Below are 22979 nucleotides of genomic sequence, written 5' to 3'. Positions count from 1 at the left end.
AGCGCTAAATAGCATGCCACTTGTAATCTTGCTCCTGGGGCATATTTATCAAAGCGTCAACTGAAAATACGCTTGAATCCCGCGTCATATTTGTCATGAGATTGATCCACCGTAGTTATCAAAGCATCAAGATCGACAAATGTTGAAATTTGTGATGTAATATACGCTCCCGCAATCTCAATTTGATACAGACCGATGCTTGCATCATTACAGATGTTTCGAATTCAGATTTAACTCTATTTGACCCTTTTCAAAATTTATCAAACATTTAACAGGTACACTGGCGTCTATTCTGATGCAGCGTACCTAGTTTTCAATCCGCCACCCTTGAGGCCGCGGATGCCATAGAACTCAATTGGAGTCTGAAAACACAGAAAGCTTATCTTCGATGCTGCAAGAGAATGAAGTATATTACATAATAAACGTAAATTAGAAACTCTATTAAAATTGAATACCCTTTCTAAATCATACAATATTATTGCTCCACATTTGGTGCACTAGTATATATAGGGCTAAAAATGAAAAATAGATTACTATTTATGGATTATGTTATAAAGTTGTCTCTCATTACAAAGCAAGGGGACAATATTATTTCTCCAAATTTGTTGCAAAGTTTTGCCTCAAACTTGTCGCACTAATAGATATAGAGATAAAAATGAAATAAATACACAACATAATATAGCTAACTACAGACAAAAAATTGTGCAGGACACATACCAGGTGTAGATCTCAATCCAAGTCCCAGAAATGCCAACAAACAATCGGAGTCTTTATCCCCAAAATAAATCGGCTACCGACCTTTTCATGCAGCTTGCTTTACCGCTGAGCTCCTGTTTCTTTCCGTCGGCTCCCTTCTTGCTGGCGGATATCTTCTTTTGCTTTACCAGCTCGCCGTGGACTTACTCGCCAGGGGGGTGAATTCCATTACACCTCACACCCATCTCGGCTTGCCACGGTCTTTCGGGTTTCCTCGGAATAGCAATTGGAGCTATTTCAGTCGACTCCTCCCACTCCTTTGGCGATAAACAATCCAAACCTCTTACAGCTATGGATCCGTAAAAGAACAACAGAGACCTCACTCCGTAAATAATGAATATTCAAAAAACAAGTAGAACGGTTCCTTATAAAAATATTTCCAAACTTTATTTCAACTTTAAAAATTAATCCACCTCGTAACTAAAATAGGCTAAGAAACGTTCTTACGCGTTTCAGCATGAGCCTTAATCATAGACCAGGTAGCTAACTTCCTTTTTATTTTTTGTGAAAAATCTATGTGCACCATGCTTAAGCCATGTAATACAAGTCCCACTCTCCACTTCGCACCAATTTTGACGCAACACTTTTCGCACCAATTATGATGCAAACTCCTAAACAACTCACACACTAGTGAATTTATCCACCACTTTTGATTGGAATATGCATAATCACATGATTTATGACATCAGCCAATCTGATTGAAATATACATTTGAAACTATCACTAACGAATCAAATTGCTCGATACTTGTGTCATTGATCACTCATCAGAACTTGTAAGTGCCATTTGTTACATTGAGGGATATTTATCAAGCCATCAACCGCAAATACGTTGGAATTCTGCAGCGTAATTGTGACGAGCCTGATTCCCCTTAGTTATCAAAGCCTACAGATCGGAAAAAGTAGAAATCTGTGACGTAACATACGATCCGTCGGTCTCAGTCCAACACAGATCGATGCTTACGTCACTACAGATGTTCCCAATGCAAATTCGGCACTATCTGACTGCTTTTGCAAGTTATCAACTTTCTACCAGGTACGCTCGCCACTATTCCGGCCCAGCGTACCTGGTTTTCAATCCGCCGCCCTGGTGGAATCAATGGCAGTCTGAAAGCAGCGAAAGCTCCTGTTCGCTGCTGCCCGATATCCCATTGATTCCTATGGGAGAATAAAAGTAACTTTTACACCTAACATGTACCCCGAGTCTAAACACCCCTAATCTGCCGCACCGACATTGCCGCCACCTAAATAAAAGTTATTAACCCCTAATCTTCCGCTCTAGCCACCGCCGCCACCTACATAAAGTTATTAACCCCTATCCCGCCACTCCCGGAGCCCACCGCAGCTAAATAAATGTATTAACCGCTGGCCACCCACATCACTACCACTTACTAAACCTATTAACCCCTAAACCGCCAGCAACCCACATCACCATAAACTAAATTAAACTTTTAACCCCTAAACCTAACAACCCGATAACTTTATATTAAATATTAGCTCATCCCTATCTTATAATAAATTTAAACTTACCTTTAGATTTAAATTAAACTATTAATTAACCTACCCTAACTATTATACTAAAATTACATTAAACTATTAATTAATCTACCCTAACTGTTATACTAAATTACATTAAACTATATTAAACTAATAATTAATCTACACTAACTATTATAATAAATTACATTAAACTACAAATTAAATAAAATAAATTATATATTTAAATACCTATCCCTACTCAAATAATTTAAATCTACACTAAAAAATTACTAAGTTACAAAAAACTAACAACTAAGTTACAAAAAACCCCCCACTAAGTTACACAAAATAAAAAAAATAAATTATCAAAGATTACACCTAATCTAAGAGCCCTATAAAAATAAAAAAGCCCCCCAAAATAAAAAAAACCCTAGCCTACAATAAACTAAAAATAGCCCTTAAAAGGGCCTTTTGCGGGGCATTGCCCCAAAGAAATCACTTCTCTTACCTGTAAATAAAAAAATACAAATACCCCCCAACAGTAAAACCCACCACCCACACAACCAACCCCACAAACTAAAAACCTAATCTAAGAAAACCTAAGATCCCCATTGCCCTGAAAAGGGCATTTGGATGGACATTGCCCTTAAAAAGGGCATTTAGCTCTATTGCAGCCCAAACCCCCAATCTAAAAATAAAACCCACCCAATAAACCCTTAAAAAATCCTAACAGCCATCCTCCAAGAAGCCAGCAGAAGTCCTCAACGAAGCGGCCAAAGTCTTCATCCAAGCCCGCAGAAGTCTTCAACCAGACGGCATCTTCTATCTTCATCCATCCGGCGCGGAGCGGCTTTATCTTCAAGACATCCGACGCGGAGCCTCTTCTTCCGACTACCCGACGAATGAAGGTTACTTTAAATGACATCATCCAAGATGGCATACCTTAGATTCCGATTGGCTGATAGAATTCTAATCCAATCAGCCAATAGGATTGAGCTCGCATTCTATTGGCTGATTGGAATAGCCAATAGAATGCAAGCTCAATCCTATTGGCTGATTGCAACAGCCATAGGATTTTTTCAACCTTAATTCCGATTGGCTGATAGAATTCTATCAGCCAATTGGAATCTAAGGGACGCCATCTTGGATGATGTCATTTAAAGTAACCTTCATTCGTCGGGTAGTCGGAAGAAGAGGATGCTCCGCGTCGGATGTCTGGAAGATGGAGCCGCTCCGCGCCGGATGGATGAAGATAGAAGATGCCGTCTGGGTGAAGACTTCTGCGGGGCTTTGATGAAGACTTCGGCCGCTTGGATGAAGACTTCTGCCGGCTTCTTGGAGGATGGATGTTAGGTTTTTTTTTTAAGAGTGTATTGGGTGGGTTATAGTTTTAGATTAGGGTTTGGGCTACAATAGAGCTAAATGCCCTTTTAAGGGCAATGCCCATCCAAATGCCCTTTTCAGCTCAATGGGGAGCTTATTTTTTTTTAGTAATGTTTTTATTTGGGGGGGTTGGTTGTGTGGGTGGTGGGTTTTACTGTTGGGGGGTATTTGTATTTTTTATTTACAGGTAAAAGAGCTGATTTCTTTGGGGCAATGCCCCGCAAAAAGCCCTTTTAAGGGCTATTTGTAGTTTATTGTAGGTTAGGGTTTTTTTATTTTGGGGAGGGGGCTTTTTTATTTTCATAGGGCTCTTAGATTAGATGTAATTAGTTTAAATATTTGATCATTTCTTTTTTATTTTGTGTAGCTTAGAGTTTGTTATTTTTTGTAACTTAGTTGTTAGTTTTTTGTAACTTAATTATTTGAGTAGGGTTAGGTGTTTAAATATATAATATAGTTAATTTAATTTGTAGTTTAATGTAATTTAGTATAATAGTGTAGATTAATTATTAGTTTAATATAGTTTAATGTAATTTTAGTATAATAGTTAGGGTAGGTTAATTAATAGTTTGATATAGTTTAATTTAATTTTAAAGGTAAGTTTAAATTTATTATAAGATAGGGATGAGTTAATATTTAATATAAAGTTAGTGGGTTGTTAGGTTTAGGGGTTAATAGGTTAATTTATTTTATGGCGATGTGGGGGGCTGGCAGTTTAGGGGTTAATAACTTTATTTAGTTGCGGTGGGCTCCGGGAGCGGCAGGATAGGGGTTAATAACATAATGTAGGTGGCGGCGGTGTAGGGTGCAGCAGATTAGGGGTTAAGAACATAATGTAGGTGGTGGCGGGGTCCGGGAGCGGCGAGATAGGGGTTAATAAGTTCATTAGAGTTGCGGCGGTGTCGAGGAGCAGCGGAATAGGGGTTAATAACTTTATTTAGTTGCGGCGTGGTCCGGGAGTGGCGGGATAGGGGTTAAACAGTTTAGTATAGTGCCGCTGTTTACTGACAGGGTACAAATAAAGCTGTGAAAAAGCCGAAGAGCAGCAAGATCGATGACTGTTAGTTAACAACAGTCCGCTGCTCATCGCCCCGTACTTGGTGCGCGACTTTTTGACAGCTTTTTTGTTAAATATGGAGAGCGTATTCAGGTCCGCGGCCGTGATGTCAGGCGTTGTCAGGCGAGCGTATTGGTGCCGTTGAATGCAGCACAGTTGACGGCTTGATAAGTAGGCCTCATTGTGTATTATACTTTGAAAGTATGTATATGTGAAATTAGTATTAAAGATAAACATTGATGCTGATAATAGGACAAACAGTGTAATATTTTAGACAATAATTTTAAAATTCGAATTGATGTTTGATTCAATATAATCTTAAAATGATAGCTCAAAGGGATAGCCCACCTAACATTAAACTGTCATGATTCAGATACAGCAGAAATTAAAATCACCTCTTTACTATCATCCTATTTTCAGTGTATTTCTTCCATCTCTTGAATTTCTTTTTTATTAAGAAATGTCATCTTTCTTATATGCCAGCCCATTTTATAACAATATTAATACAAATACACATTCATTTATGTGAAAGTATCATATAACAAATCAATATAAAAATAACTTTCTAAGAGATATTGTTTGTTGAGGTATAAATCTATCTATTTCTTGGACATTAATAGATGAAAAATAAAATATTAGCTTTAGAGAAATGTGCTTGTTTATTGACAGTAATGAAATAGTATAAATAAAGTTGGGCAAAAGCCGAATAACCGTGTCATCGGTGACTGTTAGTTAACAACAGTCCGATGCTCATCGCACCGTACTTGACGCACGTGTTTTTTAAGGTTTTTTGATAAATAAGGGGATCGTATGTGGATTCGCGACAGCAATGTCTGGCAATGTCTGGCGAGCGTATTGACACCGGCGAATGCCACTTTGATAAATATGCCCCTTAGTGATTAATGACCCTTTAAGTAAAGTTTACATAAATCAGTAAAATAAATCAAACCCTTTCCATAAGTCATAAGTAGACACATGTTTTGTGAAACTGGGGGGATATAGGGAATGGGCTTCTTACTATCACATCTTTACACAGCTGAAATTGCTTACTGTGATATAACTCTTGTAAATATTTTGTGTTTTTTTTTAGGGCTACAATTTCAGAATTATAGGAAATCCCAAAGCTTTCAACGCATTGCCTGTGCTCATAAACATCATTAGCAATGCTTTTCTGAAGACCTTCAACTCAACTCATCACATTCGTGTTTGGAATAATGCGTTAAGTGATGTAAGTAAATGATGAGTTTCTCTGTCTGTCTGATCATTTCTGCTTCATTCTCCCAAGCTAACGTAGGGCATCTAAATGATCAAACTCACAGTCCCGTGCTGTTTACATAATACAATTCTAAAAATCAGGTAACTGTAATTTGTCATTGGGCTAGATTTACGGATGCTTGCTAGGCTTATTGTTAAACGAAAAGGAAAGTCTAAAATAGCCTTGCATGATTCAGATAGAGTATGCAATTTTAAGACACTTTTAAATTCACTTTTATTTTCAAATGTGATTTGGTCTCTTGGTTTCACTTGTTTAAAAACAACATGCACATATCCTACACTAGTGGGATCTTATCGGTGCCTGCACACATTTGTCTCTTGGGATTGACTAACTAGATGTGCTCAATAAGCTATCAGTAGTGCAATGCTGTTCCTTCAGCAAATGATAACAAAAGAATGAAGCAAATTTGATAATAGAAATAAATTGGCAAGTGGATTAAAATTGTATGTTCTATCACAAAAGAAATGTTTGGGGTGTCCTGCACCTTTAAGCTGAGATCACAATCAAAACTCATAAAGGCTCCCTTCATTTAGGTATCACACAGTATCTTTTCTAAAATGTTATTAGTGGGCCTTGCTGCCATTAACACAATACATGATATCTTGCAAAGCAACAAGAACCACTAGCAACAAGTAAAAACTAACGACAAGAACTACAACCACAGCACAACTACAAAATAGTCAGCTAGATTACGAGTTGTGTGTTATGAGTGAAAAAGCTTCATAACGCTGCTTTTTCACTACCGCTGATATTACGAGTCTTGTAGGTATAACTGTACCGCACACCTTTTTAGCCGTCACGCAACGTAACTACTACACCTTTCAAAAAGTCCTTTTTCAATGGGACTTCCATAGAGCCGGTATTACGAGTTTGCCTGTCCGGCCAAAAAGTGAGCGGCACAGCCTATAACTACAAGATCTGTACCATCACCTGAAAGTCAGTAGTTATGGGTTTTACGCTACAAAGCTGTAGCATAAAACTCATAACTAAAGTGTTACAAAGTACACTAACACCCATAAACTACCTATTAACCACTAAACCGAGGCCCTCCCGCATCGAAAACACTAAAATACATTTATTAACCCCTAATCTGCCGCTCCGGACATCGCTGCCACTATAATAAACATATTGAACCCTAAACCACCGCACTCCTGCATCGCAAACACTAGTTAAATATTATTAACCCCTAATCTGCAGCCCCCAAAATCGCCGCCACCTAACTACACTTATTGACCCCTAATCTGCTGCCCCCAATGTAGCCGCCACTAAACTAAAGTTATTAACCCCTAAACCTAACCCTAAATCTAACCCTAACCCTAACACCCACTAACTCAGCTTAGGTTTTATTTTACAGGTAAATTTGTATTTATTTTAACTAGGTAGCTAGTAAATAGTTAATAACTATTTACAAACTAGTCTACCTAGTTAAAATAAATACAAACTTAGCTGTGAAATAAAAATAAAACCTAAGATAGCTACAATGTAACTATTAGTTATATTATAGCTAGCTTAGGGTTTATTTTACAGGTAAGTATTTAGTCTTAAATAGGTATTATTTAGGTAATAATAGTAATTTTCATTTAGATTTATTTGAATTATATTAAAGTTAGGGGTGTTAGGGATGGGGTTAGACATTGGGGCCTATTTATCAAAGGTCTTGTGGACCTGATCTGACAGTGCGGCTCAGGTCCGCAAGACCTCGCTGAATGCGGAGAGCAATACGCTCTCCGTATTCAGCATTGTACCAGCAGCTCACAAGAGCTGCTGGTGCAACGCCGCCCCCTGCAGACTCGCGGCGAATTGGCCGCCAGCAGGGGGGTGTCAATCAACCCAATTGTACTCAATCGGGTTGAATTCCGGCGATTCCTGTCCACCTGCTCAGAGCAGGCGGACAGGGTTATGGAGCAGCGGTCTTTAGACCGCTACTTCATAACTGCTGTTTCTGGCAAGTCTGAAGTGTTAATGATGTGGGAGGCCAGAGGTTTAGGGTTTAATAACTTTAGTATAGTGGCGGCAGCGACTTTGGGGCAGCAGATTAGGGGTTAATAAATTTATGTAGGTGGCAGCGATATTGGGGGCTGCAGATTAGGGGTTAATAAGTGTATGTAGGTGGCGGCAACATTGGTGGCATCAGATTAGGGGTTAATAAGTGTAGGCAGGTGTCGGCGACGTTGGGGTTGGCAGATTAGGGGTGTTTAGACTCGGGGTTTATGTTAGGGTGTTAGGTTTAAACATACATTTCCTTCACCATAGACATCAATGGGGCTGCGTTACGGAGCTTTACGCTCCATCATTGCAGGTGTTAGGCTTTTTTTTAGCCGGCTCTCCCCATTGATGTCTATGGGGAAATTGTGCACGTGCACGTCAAAGCAGCTCAAAGCAGCTCAAAGCAGCGCTGGTATTTGTGTGCGGTATGGAGCTCAACGCAGCCATATCGCCCGCAAATGCCGGGTTTATGCAAACCTGTAATAGCAGCGCTATTAAAGGTGAGCGGTGAAAATAACTTGCAAGTTATTACCGAGCCACTCATAACGCAAAACTCGTAATCTGGCCGAGTGTTTGTAAATCTTCATAATTGTAAAGTATTTCCATGTTGTTTTATTAGGATTAAGTAATCTTGCTGAATAGAGTAAGAACTGCCTCAAAAACCTCAAAGATGTACAAAAGAGCATGTTTCGGGGGATTCTAGAGGAGTAGTGGAATTTATAAACACTCTATTTTGCATTGAGTCTTGCTTTTACAAAGTTGACAATGTTGTTAAATTTTTATTATTATTTATTTTTTAATTTTTTTGTATCTAGTTTCATTTTGTGCATACATTAGAATAAACTGTTTATAAAGGGTCTTTTTTAATTTTTTTTTATTTGTTTTGTAATCTCAGTATCCTTCGTTTACTAGATAGATGCATATATTACAGCTGAACTTGCAGCTCTTAAAATGGGCCATCACAAATCTCTCTGTATTAGGCAATTTTATTGTTGTGGTGTTTTTTCAGTTTGATTTTATTTTCCCTAAAGGGTTTTATTGAATCTAGACCATTGAGTTTCAAGTCATTAGTGTTCTCAGAGTAGGGTGCTACCTCCACCATGTATTCCTGGCCCTTATAAGATACACATGCTGCAGGATGCTCAGAGAAGAACATGTATTGCGCATCTGAAAAAGCACATGAATAGTGCTGTCTAGCAGCACTATTAATCTCCCACCCTGCACACCCTGCACATCCTGCAGCATGTGTTACTTTTCATTTAATTTGTATTTGCTGCAAACTGAGAATTTATATTATTGTAAGTTGTAACTTCACTCCCCTGTGAGATTCATCATTCCAGAGAGTCTTCTTACTTTATATGGGAGGCAGCTATCATCTCTACCTCTTTAAAATCTGCATTATAATTTCTCTCCAAGCCTTAAAGTTTTTAATAATAGAGCTCCAAGTGACATACACTTCAGCCATTATAATGCCTGATTTATTTGTTATTTCTTTTCAGAGAGAGGAATGGGAAGACAACCACTATATATATTTATATTTTTGTGTTTCTCTAATGGTCTTTGCTTCGGGTCTCCCACCTCATTTTGCAATGAGCAGCACTGAGGATAACAGGGTAAGAAGAGTTTCTGATCTCAAAATGGACCAGAATATTAAGGTTCTTTCAAGCATAGCACTGTTATCTGGAATTAGCAGCTTATATGGTTACTTGCATAAATAAAAATGCATCATTACATTTGCTTCCAACTTAAAACCAACAAAATACACCATTACTACTGCACTTCAGACATTATTTAGTCTTATGTTTACCACAGGTATAAATGGACATAACATCATTGCTTATCTCCATTGCATCTAAAAGAGGGTATTTAAATGGTTTACTTTTTCACACCCCGGGCCACCTAGAGTTTTTCCAGATCATGAGGCCTCAACTTCTATTCTCCAGGCCTCAGTAACATTTTAACTTTTGTTATGATAGCCCTAACCTTAACCAACAAGAGAAATAGACACTATAATCTCTGAGAAGGCGAGTGAATACAGTCTTCAAAAATACAATAAGGGTGGCAGTATAGTTGTCCTTGATCGCTTTGACTATATTGCTGAGGTACATAGACAATTACACAATATTACAGCTTGATGAAAATTAGGTTGAGACCCTATTAAAGGTTTTAAGTGGCATCTAGATTTCCTTATAGATGAGGCAGTTTATTTTGGTTACATTGCAAAGCAAACAGCAGCATTTCTTAGTGTGGAAAACTGGTTGTTCCCATTTTTCACCATCTACACAAAGTACATGACTCCCTACATAATCTAAAAGAGGATGGGTGGTTGACAATAGATGTTACCTCTCTTTATTCTAGCATTTCCAATAATTTTGGTCTTTGGGCAGCTAATTATTTCTTACAATATAAAACTAGCTATTCTACTAGATTAATTGGGTTCATCTTGCAAGTGATGAGCTTCTTCCTGGAATACAATTTTTTATGTTTCAAGGTTTTTTTTCTAACTGTGTAGGATAGTGATGGGGAGATGTTTGCCCTTTCCTGCTCTAACCCCTTTATTATTATTATTATTATTATTATTTATTTATTTATTTATTTATATAGTGCCAGCATATTCCAAAGCGCTGTTCAAGGGTAATATTTGTTTAAATAAAACAATGATACAAGATTTGAAAGAGACAAGACAAAATATAACAAACACATACAGGAAACGTTGAGGGCCCTATTCCAGTGGAAACAGGAGTTGAGGGCAGGAAGGGTGAGAATGTTGTTTATACTGAGTTAGATGAGTGCAATTATTAGGTAAGTGGGATTAATGTGTTACTGATTAAGGTGGTAGTCTTCCCTGAACAAAAATGTCTTTAGGTAGCGTTTAAAGGAAGGCAGTGAGTGAGAGCCTTCCAGAGGGTAGTTGTCACACAAGAGAATTCCTGCAGTCTAGCATGGGAAGAGGTGATAAGATGCAAGGAGCAGGTCCTTGTTGGATCTAAGTGGGTGGGCTGGAGTATACTTGTTGATTAGTGAGGAGATGTAGTGGGGAACAGCATTTGTAAGAGCATTATAGGTCAGGGTGAGAATTCTTAATTTATTTCTGTTGTTAATGGGGAGCCCGTGAAGGTACTTGCAGAGAGATTCAGCAGATACAGAGCGTCAGGAAAGGTGGATTAGCCTGGCAGAGGCATTTAGGATGGATTAAAGAAGGAGAGAGGAAGGCCAGTGAGTAGGTTAGCGCAGTTGTCAAGTTGATAAATTACTAGCGAGTGGATTAATTGCTTTGTGGTGTCAGCACTCAGAAACGGGAGTGAGATGTTGAGAGTTGTCCAACACTTTTGAAGATGAGAATATTGTATACATACACACACATACTGTATATATATATATATATATATATATACTCTGTCACGAATAGTGTAGCGCACTCTTTCATAGTAAATCCAGTACTCAGTAGAATATGTAAAATCCAAAGATGCTTTATTTCCAAACTTTTAACAGCATATAAACGGCCTCCATAAAAACACCTCACTCCACCAAACAAAAAATCAGTGATATATATATATATATATATATATATATATATATCACATGATATATATATATATATATATCCTTTTACAGGTGATATATAGATGATGTCCTGTTTATATGTAGGGGAGGTTATGCGTTAGCTAAATCATTTGTGGATTAGAATAAAAAATTTATCCTATTTACTTTTGAGTGTAACAGCAATGAAATATTTTTATATAGATTTATATTTAACAGGTGACACAGCCACACATACGAAAGCTGCTTACAGAAAACCATGAACTCACTGTTATATTGATGCAGTAATAATCCTTAATCAAAGGCCAATACATATGCTTTACACATAATTGTAGTGATTCAGAGACGTAAAATTTGAGGAATGAAAGACTTACATAAAGGTTATTGGAAAGTTTATATGATCCCTGGGTTTTGCAGCAGTCATTAAAAGATTAATAGCATGTCTAAACAAGAGTTATTTAAGGTTAAACAGAAATGTAAACATAGCTCTTTAGTTTAATTTGCCAACATTTATTCTAATCAATATCAGCAGATTTGTTACATAATTAAGAAATACTGTGCATGATCAGCTGAAGCAATTGATAACAAAATAGTGTAGATTTGCCTATAAACATTATTTTAACTTAGGTAGCATTGTATTACCCAACCAACTCAGACAATTACCATGAGGCTCTTCCTGGCTATGTACATTCAGATGTGGCGATCATAGATTTAAAGCCTGTGATTACATCCAAGTCTAGAATACATTGTATTCGCCTTTTCTTGGCAAGCTATAGAACACGCCTTTAGACCGAAATGTAGGAGAGGTCAGGTTAGACTTTTGACCAAAGGGAAAGGTTTTTGGATTCACAGACTCAAAACTAAATTACCCCATGGTCTAAATTCTCAGTATGATATGATTAATGTATCAAATATATTTATTCTTTTTCTTTTCATAACTATTATTTATGACCAACAGCAGGGCATATACTGTACATTGTACACACATCACCTCACCATACAGGGCGGGAAAGATAAATCATGGAACAAAGCATTTGTAATAGAGAAGTAGATAAGTAGGTTAGGTCTACAATCATATCTGTAGTCCGTGATGATTCATAATAAAGGCGTATACCCAAACAGTCGGGATGATATATATATCTATATATCTATATATATATAAGGACTAAATATAACAACTAAACACAATATGTATTAATCAGTTCAGACATGGGGCCAATTTATCAACTCCCAAATGCAGCCATATGCTGCTGTTTCTGCGTAAGCCTTCAGGCTTGCCAGGAAACAGAAGATAAGAAGCAGTGGTCTTAAGACCGCTGCTCCTTACCGCCACCTCAGGCTCTGAGGAGGCGGACAGCAATTAGCCTGATCGGATACGATCATGTTGATTGACACCCACTGTCTGCAGGGGGCTGTATTGCACAAGCATTTCACTAGAAATGCTTGTGCAATGATAAATGCCGGATCATGTCCGTCCGCACAATGATAATTCGGCCCCATGGGCTACACAAAAATGACATTTACACATCAGGAAAAAGGTAAAAACAATAATTAAATTATAGATTTGTACAGCCACGCATTATAAATGTCATATAGAGAATAGTGATTATAACACTCCTTGCAGATTGCTGTTAATTATGTACCAGCAAGGAGTGAAATAAAAAGCTAGAAATAAGTCTTATTACAGAAGAAATTTTTAAGTTGTATTAATGTATTCTCCCCATAGAATTTAATAGATATGATATGTGAAAGATATGATCCAATCTTTCACATGATAACTGTCCACAGCGTCGGTCCATACAAGGAGGTGCTTCAGACTTTTTCCTCTTCTGAAGCCCACTAGAGGGCGATTCTTGAAGGCACCCTTCAGGCAGTCGACTGTTGACAGAATGTCCCAATATTTATATACTGAATGTTTCAGTAGTTGAGTAATTAAGTTAAACCTAGGTGTAAACATACAGAAGGGTGGTTCATCAGGGCTTACAACACTCATGGTCACCTTACTCCTCTCCCTAGCATTCCTCACACATTCAACAGAATAGCCTCTGTCTAGGAATTTTCCATAATCTTTTGTTCCCTATTTATTAACAGCTTATCTTCAGAGACTATCCTCCTGATTCTTGAGAATTGACTAACTGGTAAACTCTCCAATAGTGATTTAGGATGAAAGCTTAAAGCTAATAATAAAGAATTTATATCTGCATCCTTCACATACAGATCTGTAATCAATCTTCCTTCCTGCTTCACTATGATCACATCAAGGTAACTAATGTGTGAATAACTTGCATTCATACACCTAGATTACGAGTTTTGCGTTAGGAGGTGAGTTTATGCTCACCGCTCACTTGCAGACAGCGCTGGTATTACGGATTTTTATAAACCCGGCGTTAACCGCAAAAAAGTGATCGTAAAGCAAAATTTTGCTCCACATCTCACCTCAATACCAGCGCTGCTTAAGTTAGCGGTGAGCTGGCTGAACGTGCAAAAACACCTGCAAAAAAGCAGCGTTTAGCTCCTAACGCAGCCCCATTGATTCCTATGGGGAAATACATTTTATGTCTACACCTAACACCCTAACATGAACCCCGAGTCTAAACACCCCTAATCTTACACTTATTAACCCCTAATCTGCTGCTCCGGACACCGCTGCCACCTACATTATACTTATGAACCCCTAATATGCTGCCCCCAACATCGCCGAACCCTACATTATATTTATTAACCCCTAATCTGCCGCCCCCAATGTCGCCGCAATCTAACTACATTTATTAACCCCTAATCTGCCGCCGACAACATCGCCACCACTATAATAAAGTTACTAACCCCTAAACCTAAGTCTAACCTTAACCCTAACCCCCCCTAACTTAAATATAATTTAAATAAATGTAAATTAAATTACTACAATTAACTAAATTATTCTTATTTAAAACTAAATACTTACCTATAAAATAAACCCTAAGATAGCTACAATATAACTAATAGTTACATTGTAGCTAGCTTAGGGTTTATTTTTATTTTACAGGCAACTTTGTATTTATTTTAACTAGCTAGAATAGTTATTAAATAGTTATTAACTATTTCATAACTACCTAGTTAAAATAAAGACAAATGTACCTGTAAAATAAAACCTAACCTAAGTTACAATTACACCTAACACTACACTATAATTAAATTAATTACCTAAACTAAATACAATTAATTACAATTAAATAAAATTATCTAAAGTACGAAAAAAACAAACACTAAATTACAGAAAATAATAAAATAATTACAAGATTTTAAAACTAATTACACCTAATCTAATCCCCCATACAAAATAAAAAAGCCCCCCAATATAAAAAAAAAGCCCTACCCTACACTAAATTACAAATAGCCCTTAAAAGGGCCTTTTGCAGGGCATTGCCCCAAAGTAATCAGCTCTTTTACCTGTAAAAAAAAAGTGCAACTCCCCCCAACATTAAAACCCACCACCCACACAACCAACCCTACTCTAAAAAACACCCAATACCCCTTAAAAAAACCTAACACTAACCCCTTGAAGATCACCTTACCGGGAGAAGTCTTCATCCAACCGGGCAGAAGTGGTCCTCCAGACGGGCAGAAGTCTTCATCCAACCGGGCAGAAGTGGTCCTCCAGACGGGCAGAAGTGTTCATCCAGACGGCATCTTCTATCTTCATCCATCCGGCGCGGAGTGGGTCCATCTTCAAGACATCCGATGCGGAGCATCCTCTTCAAACGACGGCCGATGACTGAATGAAGATTTTTTTAAATGACGTCATCCAAGATGGCGTCCCTTCAATTCCGATTGGCTGATAGAATTCTATCAGCCAATCGGAATTAAGGTAGAAAAAATTGGAACAGCCAATAGAATGCCAGCTCAATCATATTGGCTGAAAGGAACCTTCATTCAGTCGTCGGCCATCGTTTGAAGAGGATGCTCCGCGTCGGATGTCTTGAAGATGGACCCGCTCCGCACCGGATGGATGAAGATAGAAGATGCCGTCTGGATGAAGACTTCTGCCCGTCTGGAGGACCACTTCTGCCCGGTTGGATGAAGACTTCTCCCGGATTCGTTGAGGACTTCGGCCCGGTTGGGTGAAGATGTCTCGCGGGAAGGGTGATCTTCAGGGGGTTAGTGTTATTTTTTTAAGGGGGGATTGGGTAGGTTTAGAGTAGGGTTGGTTGTGTGGGTGGTGGGTTTTAATGTTGGGGGGGATTTGTACTTTTTTTTACAGGTAAAAGAGCTGATTACTTTGGGGCAATGCCCCGCAAAAGGCACTTTTAAGGGCTATTTGTAATTTAGTGTAGGGTAGGGCTTTTTTTTATTTTGGGGGGGGCTTTATTATTTTGTTAGGGGGATTAGATCAGGTGTAATTAGTTTAAAAATCTTGTAATTATTTTATTATTTTCTGTGATTTAGTGGGATTTTTTTTGTACTTTAGATAATTTTATTTAATTGTAATTAATTGTATTTAATTTATTTAATTTATTTAATTATAGTGTAGTGTTAGGTGTAATTGTAACTTAGGTTAGGTTTTATTTTAAGGTAAATTTGTATTTATTTTAACTAGGAAGTTATTAAATAGTTAATAACTATTTAATAACTATTGTACCTAGTTAAAATAAATACAAAGTTGCCTGTAAAATAAAAATAAACCCTAAGAAAGCTACAATGTAACTTTTAGTTATATTGTAGCTAGCTTAGGGTTTATTTTATAGTTAAGTATTTAGTTTTAAATAGGAATAATTTAGTTAATTGTAGTAATTTTATTTAGATTTATTTTAATTATATTTAAGTTAGGGGGGGTTAGGGTTAGGGTTAGACTTAGGTTTAGGGTTTAATAACTTTATTATAGTGGTGGCGACGTTGAGGGCGGAAGATTAGGGGTTAATAAATGTAGGTAGGTGATTGGAACAGCCAATAGAATGCGAGCTCAATCCGATTGGCTGATTGGATCAGCCAATCGGATTGAACTTCAATCTGATTGGCTGATTGAATCAGCCAATCAGATTTTTCCTACCTTAATTCCGATTGGCTTATAGAATCCTATCAGCCAATCGGAATTCGAGGGGCACCACCTTGGATGACATCCCTTAAAGGTACCTTCATTTGTCGTTTGTCCGTCGGTTGAAGAGGATGGCTCCGCATCGGCTGGATAGAAGATGGACCCGCTCCACTCCGGATGGATGAAGATAGAAGACGCCGCCTGGATGAAGATCCGGATGTCCTCTTCTGCCCCATCGGATGAAGACTTCTGTACGGATCGGATGACCAGTGGTGCCCGGCTTGGTGAAGACGACTCAAGGTAGAGTGATCTTCAGGGGGTTAGTGTTAGGTTTTTTAAGGGGAGTTTGGGTGGGTTAGAGTAGGGGTGTGTGGGTGGTAGGTTGTAATGTTGGGGGGGGTCTTGTATTTTTTTTTACAGGTAAAAGAGCTGATTACTTTGGGGCAATGCCCCGCAAAAAGCCCTTTTAAAGGCTGGTAAAAGAGCTGATTACTTTTTTAATTTAGTATAGGGTAGGAATTTTTTTTATTTTGGGGGGCTTTTTTATTTTATTAGGGTGCTTAGATTAGGTGTAATTAGTTTAAACTTGTTTTTTTTTTTTTTTACTATAGTTTAGTTTATTTAATTGTATTTAATTTTAGGTAATTGTAGTTAATTTATTTAATTAATTTATTGATAGTGTAGTGTTAGGTTTAATTGTAACTTAGGTTAGGATTTATTTTACAGGTAATTTTGTAATTATTTTAACTAGGTAGCTATTAAATAGTTAATAACTATTTAATAGCTATTGTACCTAGTTAAAATAAATACAAAGTTGCCTGTAAAATAAATATAAATCCTAAAATAGCTACAATGTAACTATTAGTTATATTGCAGCTATATTAGGGTTTATTTTCTAGTATTTAGTTTTAAATAGGATTATTTTTAATAATTATAGTAAATTTATTTCGTTTAATTTAAATTATATTTAAGTTAGGGGGGTGTTAGGGTTAGACTTAGGTTTAGGGGTTAATAACTTTATTATAGTAGCAGCGGCGTTGGGGGCAGCAGATTAGGGGTTAATAATTGTAGGTAGATGGCGGCGACGTTCGGGGGACAGATTAGGGGTTAATAAAATGTATTATAGTGTTTGCGAGGCGGGAGTGTGGCGGTTTAGGGGGTTAATACATTTATTATAGTGGCGGCAATGTCCGGTCTGCAGATTAGGGGTTAATAATTGTATTTAGGTAGCGGTGACGTTGGGGGCGGCAGATTAGGGGTTAATAAATAAATATAATATAGGTGTCGGCGATGTTAGAGACAGCAGATTAGGGGTTCATAGGTATAATGTAGGTGGCTGCGATGTCCGGTCGGCAGATTAGGGGTTAAATAATTTTATCTTAGTGTTTGCGATGTGGGGGGGCCTCGGTTTAGGGGTTCATGGGTAGTTTCTGGGTGTTAGTGTACTTTTTAGCACTGTAGTTAAGAGCTTTATGTTCCGAGTTAGCCCATAAAGCTCTTAACTACTGACTTTTTTTGTCGGTAGGAGTCTTGTCGGTAGAGGGTGTACCGCTCACTTCTTCCAAGACTCGTAATACCGGCGTTAGGCAAATCCCATAGAAAAGATAGGATACGCAATTGCCATAAGGGGATCTGCGGTAGCCAAAAGTCGCGGAATAAAAGTGAGCGGTACACCTTTACCTACATGACTCTAAATACCAGCGGGCGGTAAAAAGCAGCGTTAGGACCCCTTAACGCTGCTTTTGACGGCTAACGCCAAACTCTAAATCTAGGTGTTTGTTTCTTGGAGACTCAGAACCAGTAAATTGACTGAGAAGGGAGTGCAAAGGTTGTCCTCATTCTGATACCGTCAGACATGGCAAAGAACCTAACACAGCACAGCGGGTAAGTTGCGCAGCAATGGGCAGCAAATAAAAAATATATATGTATATTAATATACAGATATATACAGTTGTAATCAAAATTATTCAACCACTATTGCAAATTTATAGACTTTCAGCTGTTTGCAATGAACAAATCAAACAAAAGCAATTTAAATAGCTTAACACAAAGAATGCTTCAAATGGTTTCCCCAAATTCAACTGAAAATGCAATTATTAATGAATTCTGCAGTCTCAAAATTATTCAACACCTTCATGGCACGCATCTTTAGTACCTAGAAGAGCACACCTTTGCTGTTATGACCTGCTGTAAATGAGATGCATAGCCAGACACCAGCTTCTAGCAGTGTTCCTGAGGAATCTTAGCCCATTCCTCATGAACAATGGCCTCAAGTTCAGTAATATTCTTGGGTTTGTGTGCTGCAACCGCCTTATTTAAATCCCACCAGAGATGTTCTATGGGGTTCAAGTCAGGTGACTGTGATAGCCACTGTAGAATCTTCCAGAACTTCTTCTGAGATATGCTTGGGATCATTATCCTGTTTGAAGGTCCAATGATGCCCAAGCTTCAGCTTCCTCACCGATGGCATGATGTCTTTTTCTAGGATTTCCTGATACTTCAATTAATAAATTTTGCCTTCCACATGCTACAGGTTACCAGTGCCAGAGAATGCAAAGCAGCCCCAGAGCATCATCCAGCCACCACCATGCTTAGCTGTAGGCAGAGTGTTTTTTTAGCATATGCTTCCTTCTTCTTCCTCCAGACATACCGCTGATCCGTCTGGCCAAAAAGTTCCAGTTTTGTTTTATCTCTCCACAGAACAGAATCCCAAAACTTATGTTGCTGATTTGTATGATTTTGAGCATATTGGTGCAGAATTTTCTTGTGCATTTGGGTCAGTAGTGGTGTACATCTTGGAGTTCCGGCATGGAAACCTTCTGTGTTTAGTAAGCATCCTACTGTGCAAACTGAAACCTCAGTGCCTGTTGCCACTAAGTTTTGCTTCAGGACTTCTGCAGTCACACGAGGGTTTTTCTCAACCTGCCTTCTCAGACATCTGGTTGTAGCTATTGATAGCTTCCTTTTCTTTCCTGTGGCATGGAGAGTCCACAAATCATTCCAATTACTAGTGGGATATTCACTCCTCGTCAGCAGGAGGAGGCAAAGAGCACCCCAGCAGAGCTGTTAAGTATCACTTCCCTTACCCATAACCCCCAGTCATTCTCTTTGCCTCTGTCAAGGGAGGAAGTGCAAAGTTCCATCCTTCAAAATGGAGACCATCTGTTCCATTCTTCCTTTGGTTCAAGAGGGTCAGTTAATGATGACCAAAGATCTGAAGGATGCGTATCTTCATGTTCCCATTCACAGGGATCATTATCAGTATCTGAGGTTTGCCTTTCTGGACAAACATTTCCAGTTGCCCTTCGTTTTGGCCTTGCTACTACTCCCAGAATTTTCACAAAGGTTCTGGGTGCTCTTCTGGCAGTGGTCAGATCCCAGGGCATTGCTGTGGTGCCTTATCTGGACAACATCTTAGTTCAAGAGCCATCTTTTCATCTAGCAAGATCCCATACAGAGATGTTGTCTATTCTACGTCCCCACAGGTGGAAAGTGAATCTGGGAAAGAGTTCCCTTGTACCAGATACAAGGGTATGTTTCTTAGGAACAATTATAGATTCCTTGTCCATGAAGATGTTTCTAACAGACGTCAGAAAATCCAAACTTCATGCTTTTTTGCTTTTTTTCCAGTCTGCTATTCGTCCATCAGTGGCTCAATGCATGGAGGTGATTGGTCTGATGGTTGCTTCCATGGACATCATTCCTTTTGCTTGGTTCCATCTGAGACCTCTGCAACTATGCATGCTCAGTCAATGGAACGGGGGCCACTCATATCTCTCGCAGAGGATAAATCTGGACTCCAAAGTCTCTCTCTCGTGGTGCATTTCACAGGACCATCTGTCTTGGAGCACATGCTTCCTGAGGCCTTCCTGGGTAATCATGACCAGGGTCGCCAGCCTGTTAGGCTGGGGAGCAGTTTGGGACTCCTTAAAACACAGGGCCTGTGGACTCCGGAGGAGTTGTCTCTTCAATAAACATCCTAGAATTGAGAGCGATCTTCAATGTTTTGATAGCTTGGCCTCAACTAGCTTTGGTCCGGTTTATTAGATTCCAGTCACACAACATCCCCTCAGTGGCTTACATCAACCACCAGGGGGGAACACAGAGTTCCTTAGCAATGATGGAGGTGACTCGCATTCTCCCGTGGGCCGAGACTCACAATTGTCATCTCTCTGCCATTCACATCCTAGGAGTTGACAACTGGTAAGTGGATTTTCTGAGCAGACAGACTTTTCATCCAGGAGAGTGGGCTCTCCACCCAGAGGTTTTCACAATGATAACCCTCAGGTGGGGGGGGGGGGGGTTTCCGAAGTTGGATCTGATGGCATCTCATCAAAATGCCAAGCTTCAAAAGTACGATTCAAGCCATTCTGATAGACGTTCTGGCGGTTCCTTGGAACTTCAATCTAGCATACCTTTTTCCTCCATTTGCTCTCCTTCCATGAGTAATTGCTCGCATCAAACAGAAGAGACCTTCTGCGATTCTAATAGCTACTGCATGGCCTTGCAGGATCTGGTTTGCGGATCTGGTGATGATGTCATCTCTTCCGCCTTGGAGGTTACCTCTGAGGAAGGACCTTCATCCAAATCTGGTTTCTCTGAAGCTGACTGCTTGGAGATTGAACGTCTAGTTTTGGTTTGACGTGGCTTCTCTGAGAAAGTCATAGATACTATGCTTCAGGCTCGTAAACCGGTTACTCACAGAATTTACCAGAGAATATGGTGTAAATACCTTCATTGTGTAAAACCTGTTGCTCCTCCTTGGAGCCTTAACCTTGTTCTTAGAGTTTTGCAGCAGGCTCCGTTTGAGCCGATGCATTCTGTTGATATTACATTACTATCTTGGAAGGTTTTGTTTTCTTATTGCTAATTCTTCTGCTCACAGAGTTTCTGAACTTTCGGCTCTGCAGTGTGATTCCCCTTACCTTATTTTTCATGCTGATAAGGTGGTCCTCCATACTAACCTGGGGTTTCTCCCTAAGGTAGTGTCAGATCGCAATATTCATCAGGAAATTGCTGTTCCCTCTTTTTGTCCCAATCCTCTTTCCCAGAAGGAACGTGTTTTGCATAACTTGGATGTTGTGCATGCTTTAAAATTTTACCTTCAAGCAACTGAAGATTTTCTGCAGACTTCTGCCCTGTTAGTTGTTTTCTCTGGTAAACGTAGGGGTCAGAAGGCGACTTCTACCACTCTCTCTCTCTGGTTGGGAAGTGTTATCCATTTAGCTTATGAGACAGCTGGACAGCAGCCTCCTGAGGGAATTATGGCTCATTCCACTAGAGCTGTTTCTTCTTCCTGGGCTTTCAAAAATGAAGCTTCGGTGGAGCAAATTTGCAAGACGGCCACATGGTCCTCTATTCATACCTTTTCCAAATTTTTCAAATTTGATACTTTTGCCTCGGCTGAGGCTTCTTTTGGGAGAAAAGTTCTTCAAACGGTGGTGCTTTCGGTTTAGGTCCGCCTGTTTGGTTCTCCCTCCCTTTCATTCTGTGTCCTCTAGCTTGGGTATTGGTTCCCACTAGTAATTGGAATGATTTGTGGACTCTCCATGCCATAGGAAAGAAAACACAATTTATGCTTACCTGATAAATTAATTTATTTTATGTTAAAGTTCAAAGAAAAGGCACCAGGTTCATAAACAAGCTTCTTTTATTTCTTTCACCAGGAGCAGGTACAGAACATCAGGACTACATTTCGGGTTGTTAACCCTTAGTCATGTCTGTAGTGCAATGTAACACATCACCTTAAATACCTTTGCACAGGTGTCTAGCTCCTGTGGGAAGTCTTAAAAGAAATAATGTTGGTTATTTGGTAAGTCAGAAAAAGGGCCCACCGATTCAAGGTAGCATAAAAACAATTTATTTACATGCGCAAAAAAAGCAAATATTGCACCCACAAGATATCAGTGATAAGAAGGCGTATCATAAACGTGATTACAATCCTCCATGGCTTGGATGTGTCCAGCCTGAGTAGAAGGCTCTTCTATATGTACAGGTGTTTCCACTGCGTCCTTATTCCAGAATTTAAATACAGTCTTTGCTTTGACTTCTATGAGTTATACACTGTCCAATGCCTTTGGATCTTTAAGCCAGACGCTGTTAGTTACCTCCACAGAAGGACCGTCACAAGCTGGTCTTGATACATTTTATACAACAGTAAACTGCCGTTAGGTTTAACCCTTAAAATACCCTATTGTTGTTTTTTTTTGGTAACTTAGGTGGGTTTTAGGTTAGTGGTGTTAAGGGGGTTTGCTGTCCGATGGTTAGTGGGTACTTTGCAAAGGGGTTGTGGCAGTTTAGATGTTACTAGTGTAGCGGGTAGTTTGCAATGTGGGGCTGTAGCAGTTTAGAGTTTAATAGTATAGCGGGGGAGTTTGCGGTGAGGGGGTGTAGTGGTTTGGGTTTAATAGTGTAGTGGTGTACTTTGCGGTGGGCTATATGATGGTTTAGGGGTTATTAGTATAAGGGGCTAATTCCGATGCGGGTTAGCGCAAG

At 39.0% G+C, this 22979-nt stretch overlaps 1 protein-coding gene across 1 annotated transcript in view; it reads left to right on the top strand.

The window, feature by feature from the left end:
- LOC128653797 (ABC-type organic anion transporter ABCA8) overlaps positions 1–22979 on the top strand; it is a 669484-nt gene that overhangs the window by 383023 nt on the left and 263482 nt on the right. The window contains exons 22-23 of the mRNA XM_053707306.1: positions 5765–5902; positions 9436–9549. Of these exons, the coding sequence (XP_053563281.1) occupies positions 5765–5902; positions 9436–9549 (252 nt within the window). The remainder of the gene's footprint in view (positions 1–5764; positions 5903–9435; positions 9550–22979) is intronic.

The sequence above is a fragment of the Bombina bombina genome, chromosome 1 (assembly GCF_027579735.1).
Source record: "Bombina bombina isolate aBomBom1 chromosome 1, aBomBom1.pri, whole genome shotgun sequence".
NCBI classification, from domain to species: domain Eukaryota; kingdom Metazoa; phylum Chordata; class Amphibia; order Anura; family Bombinatoridae; genus Bombina; species Bombina bombina.
This window is presented reverse-complemented; position numbering and strand designations above follow the sequence as displayed.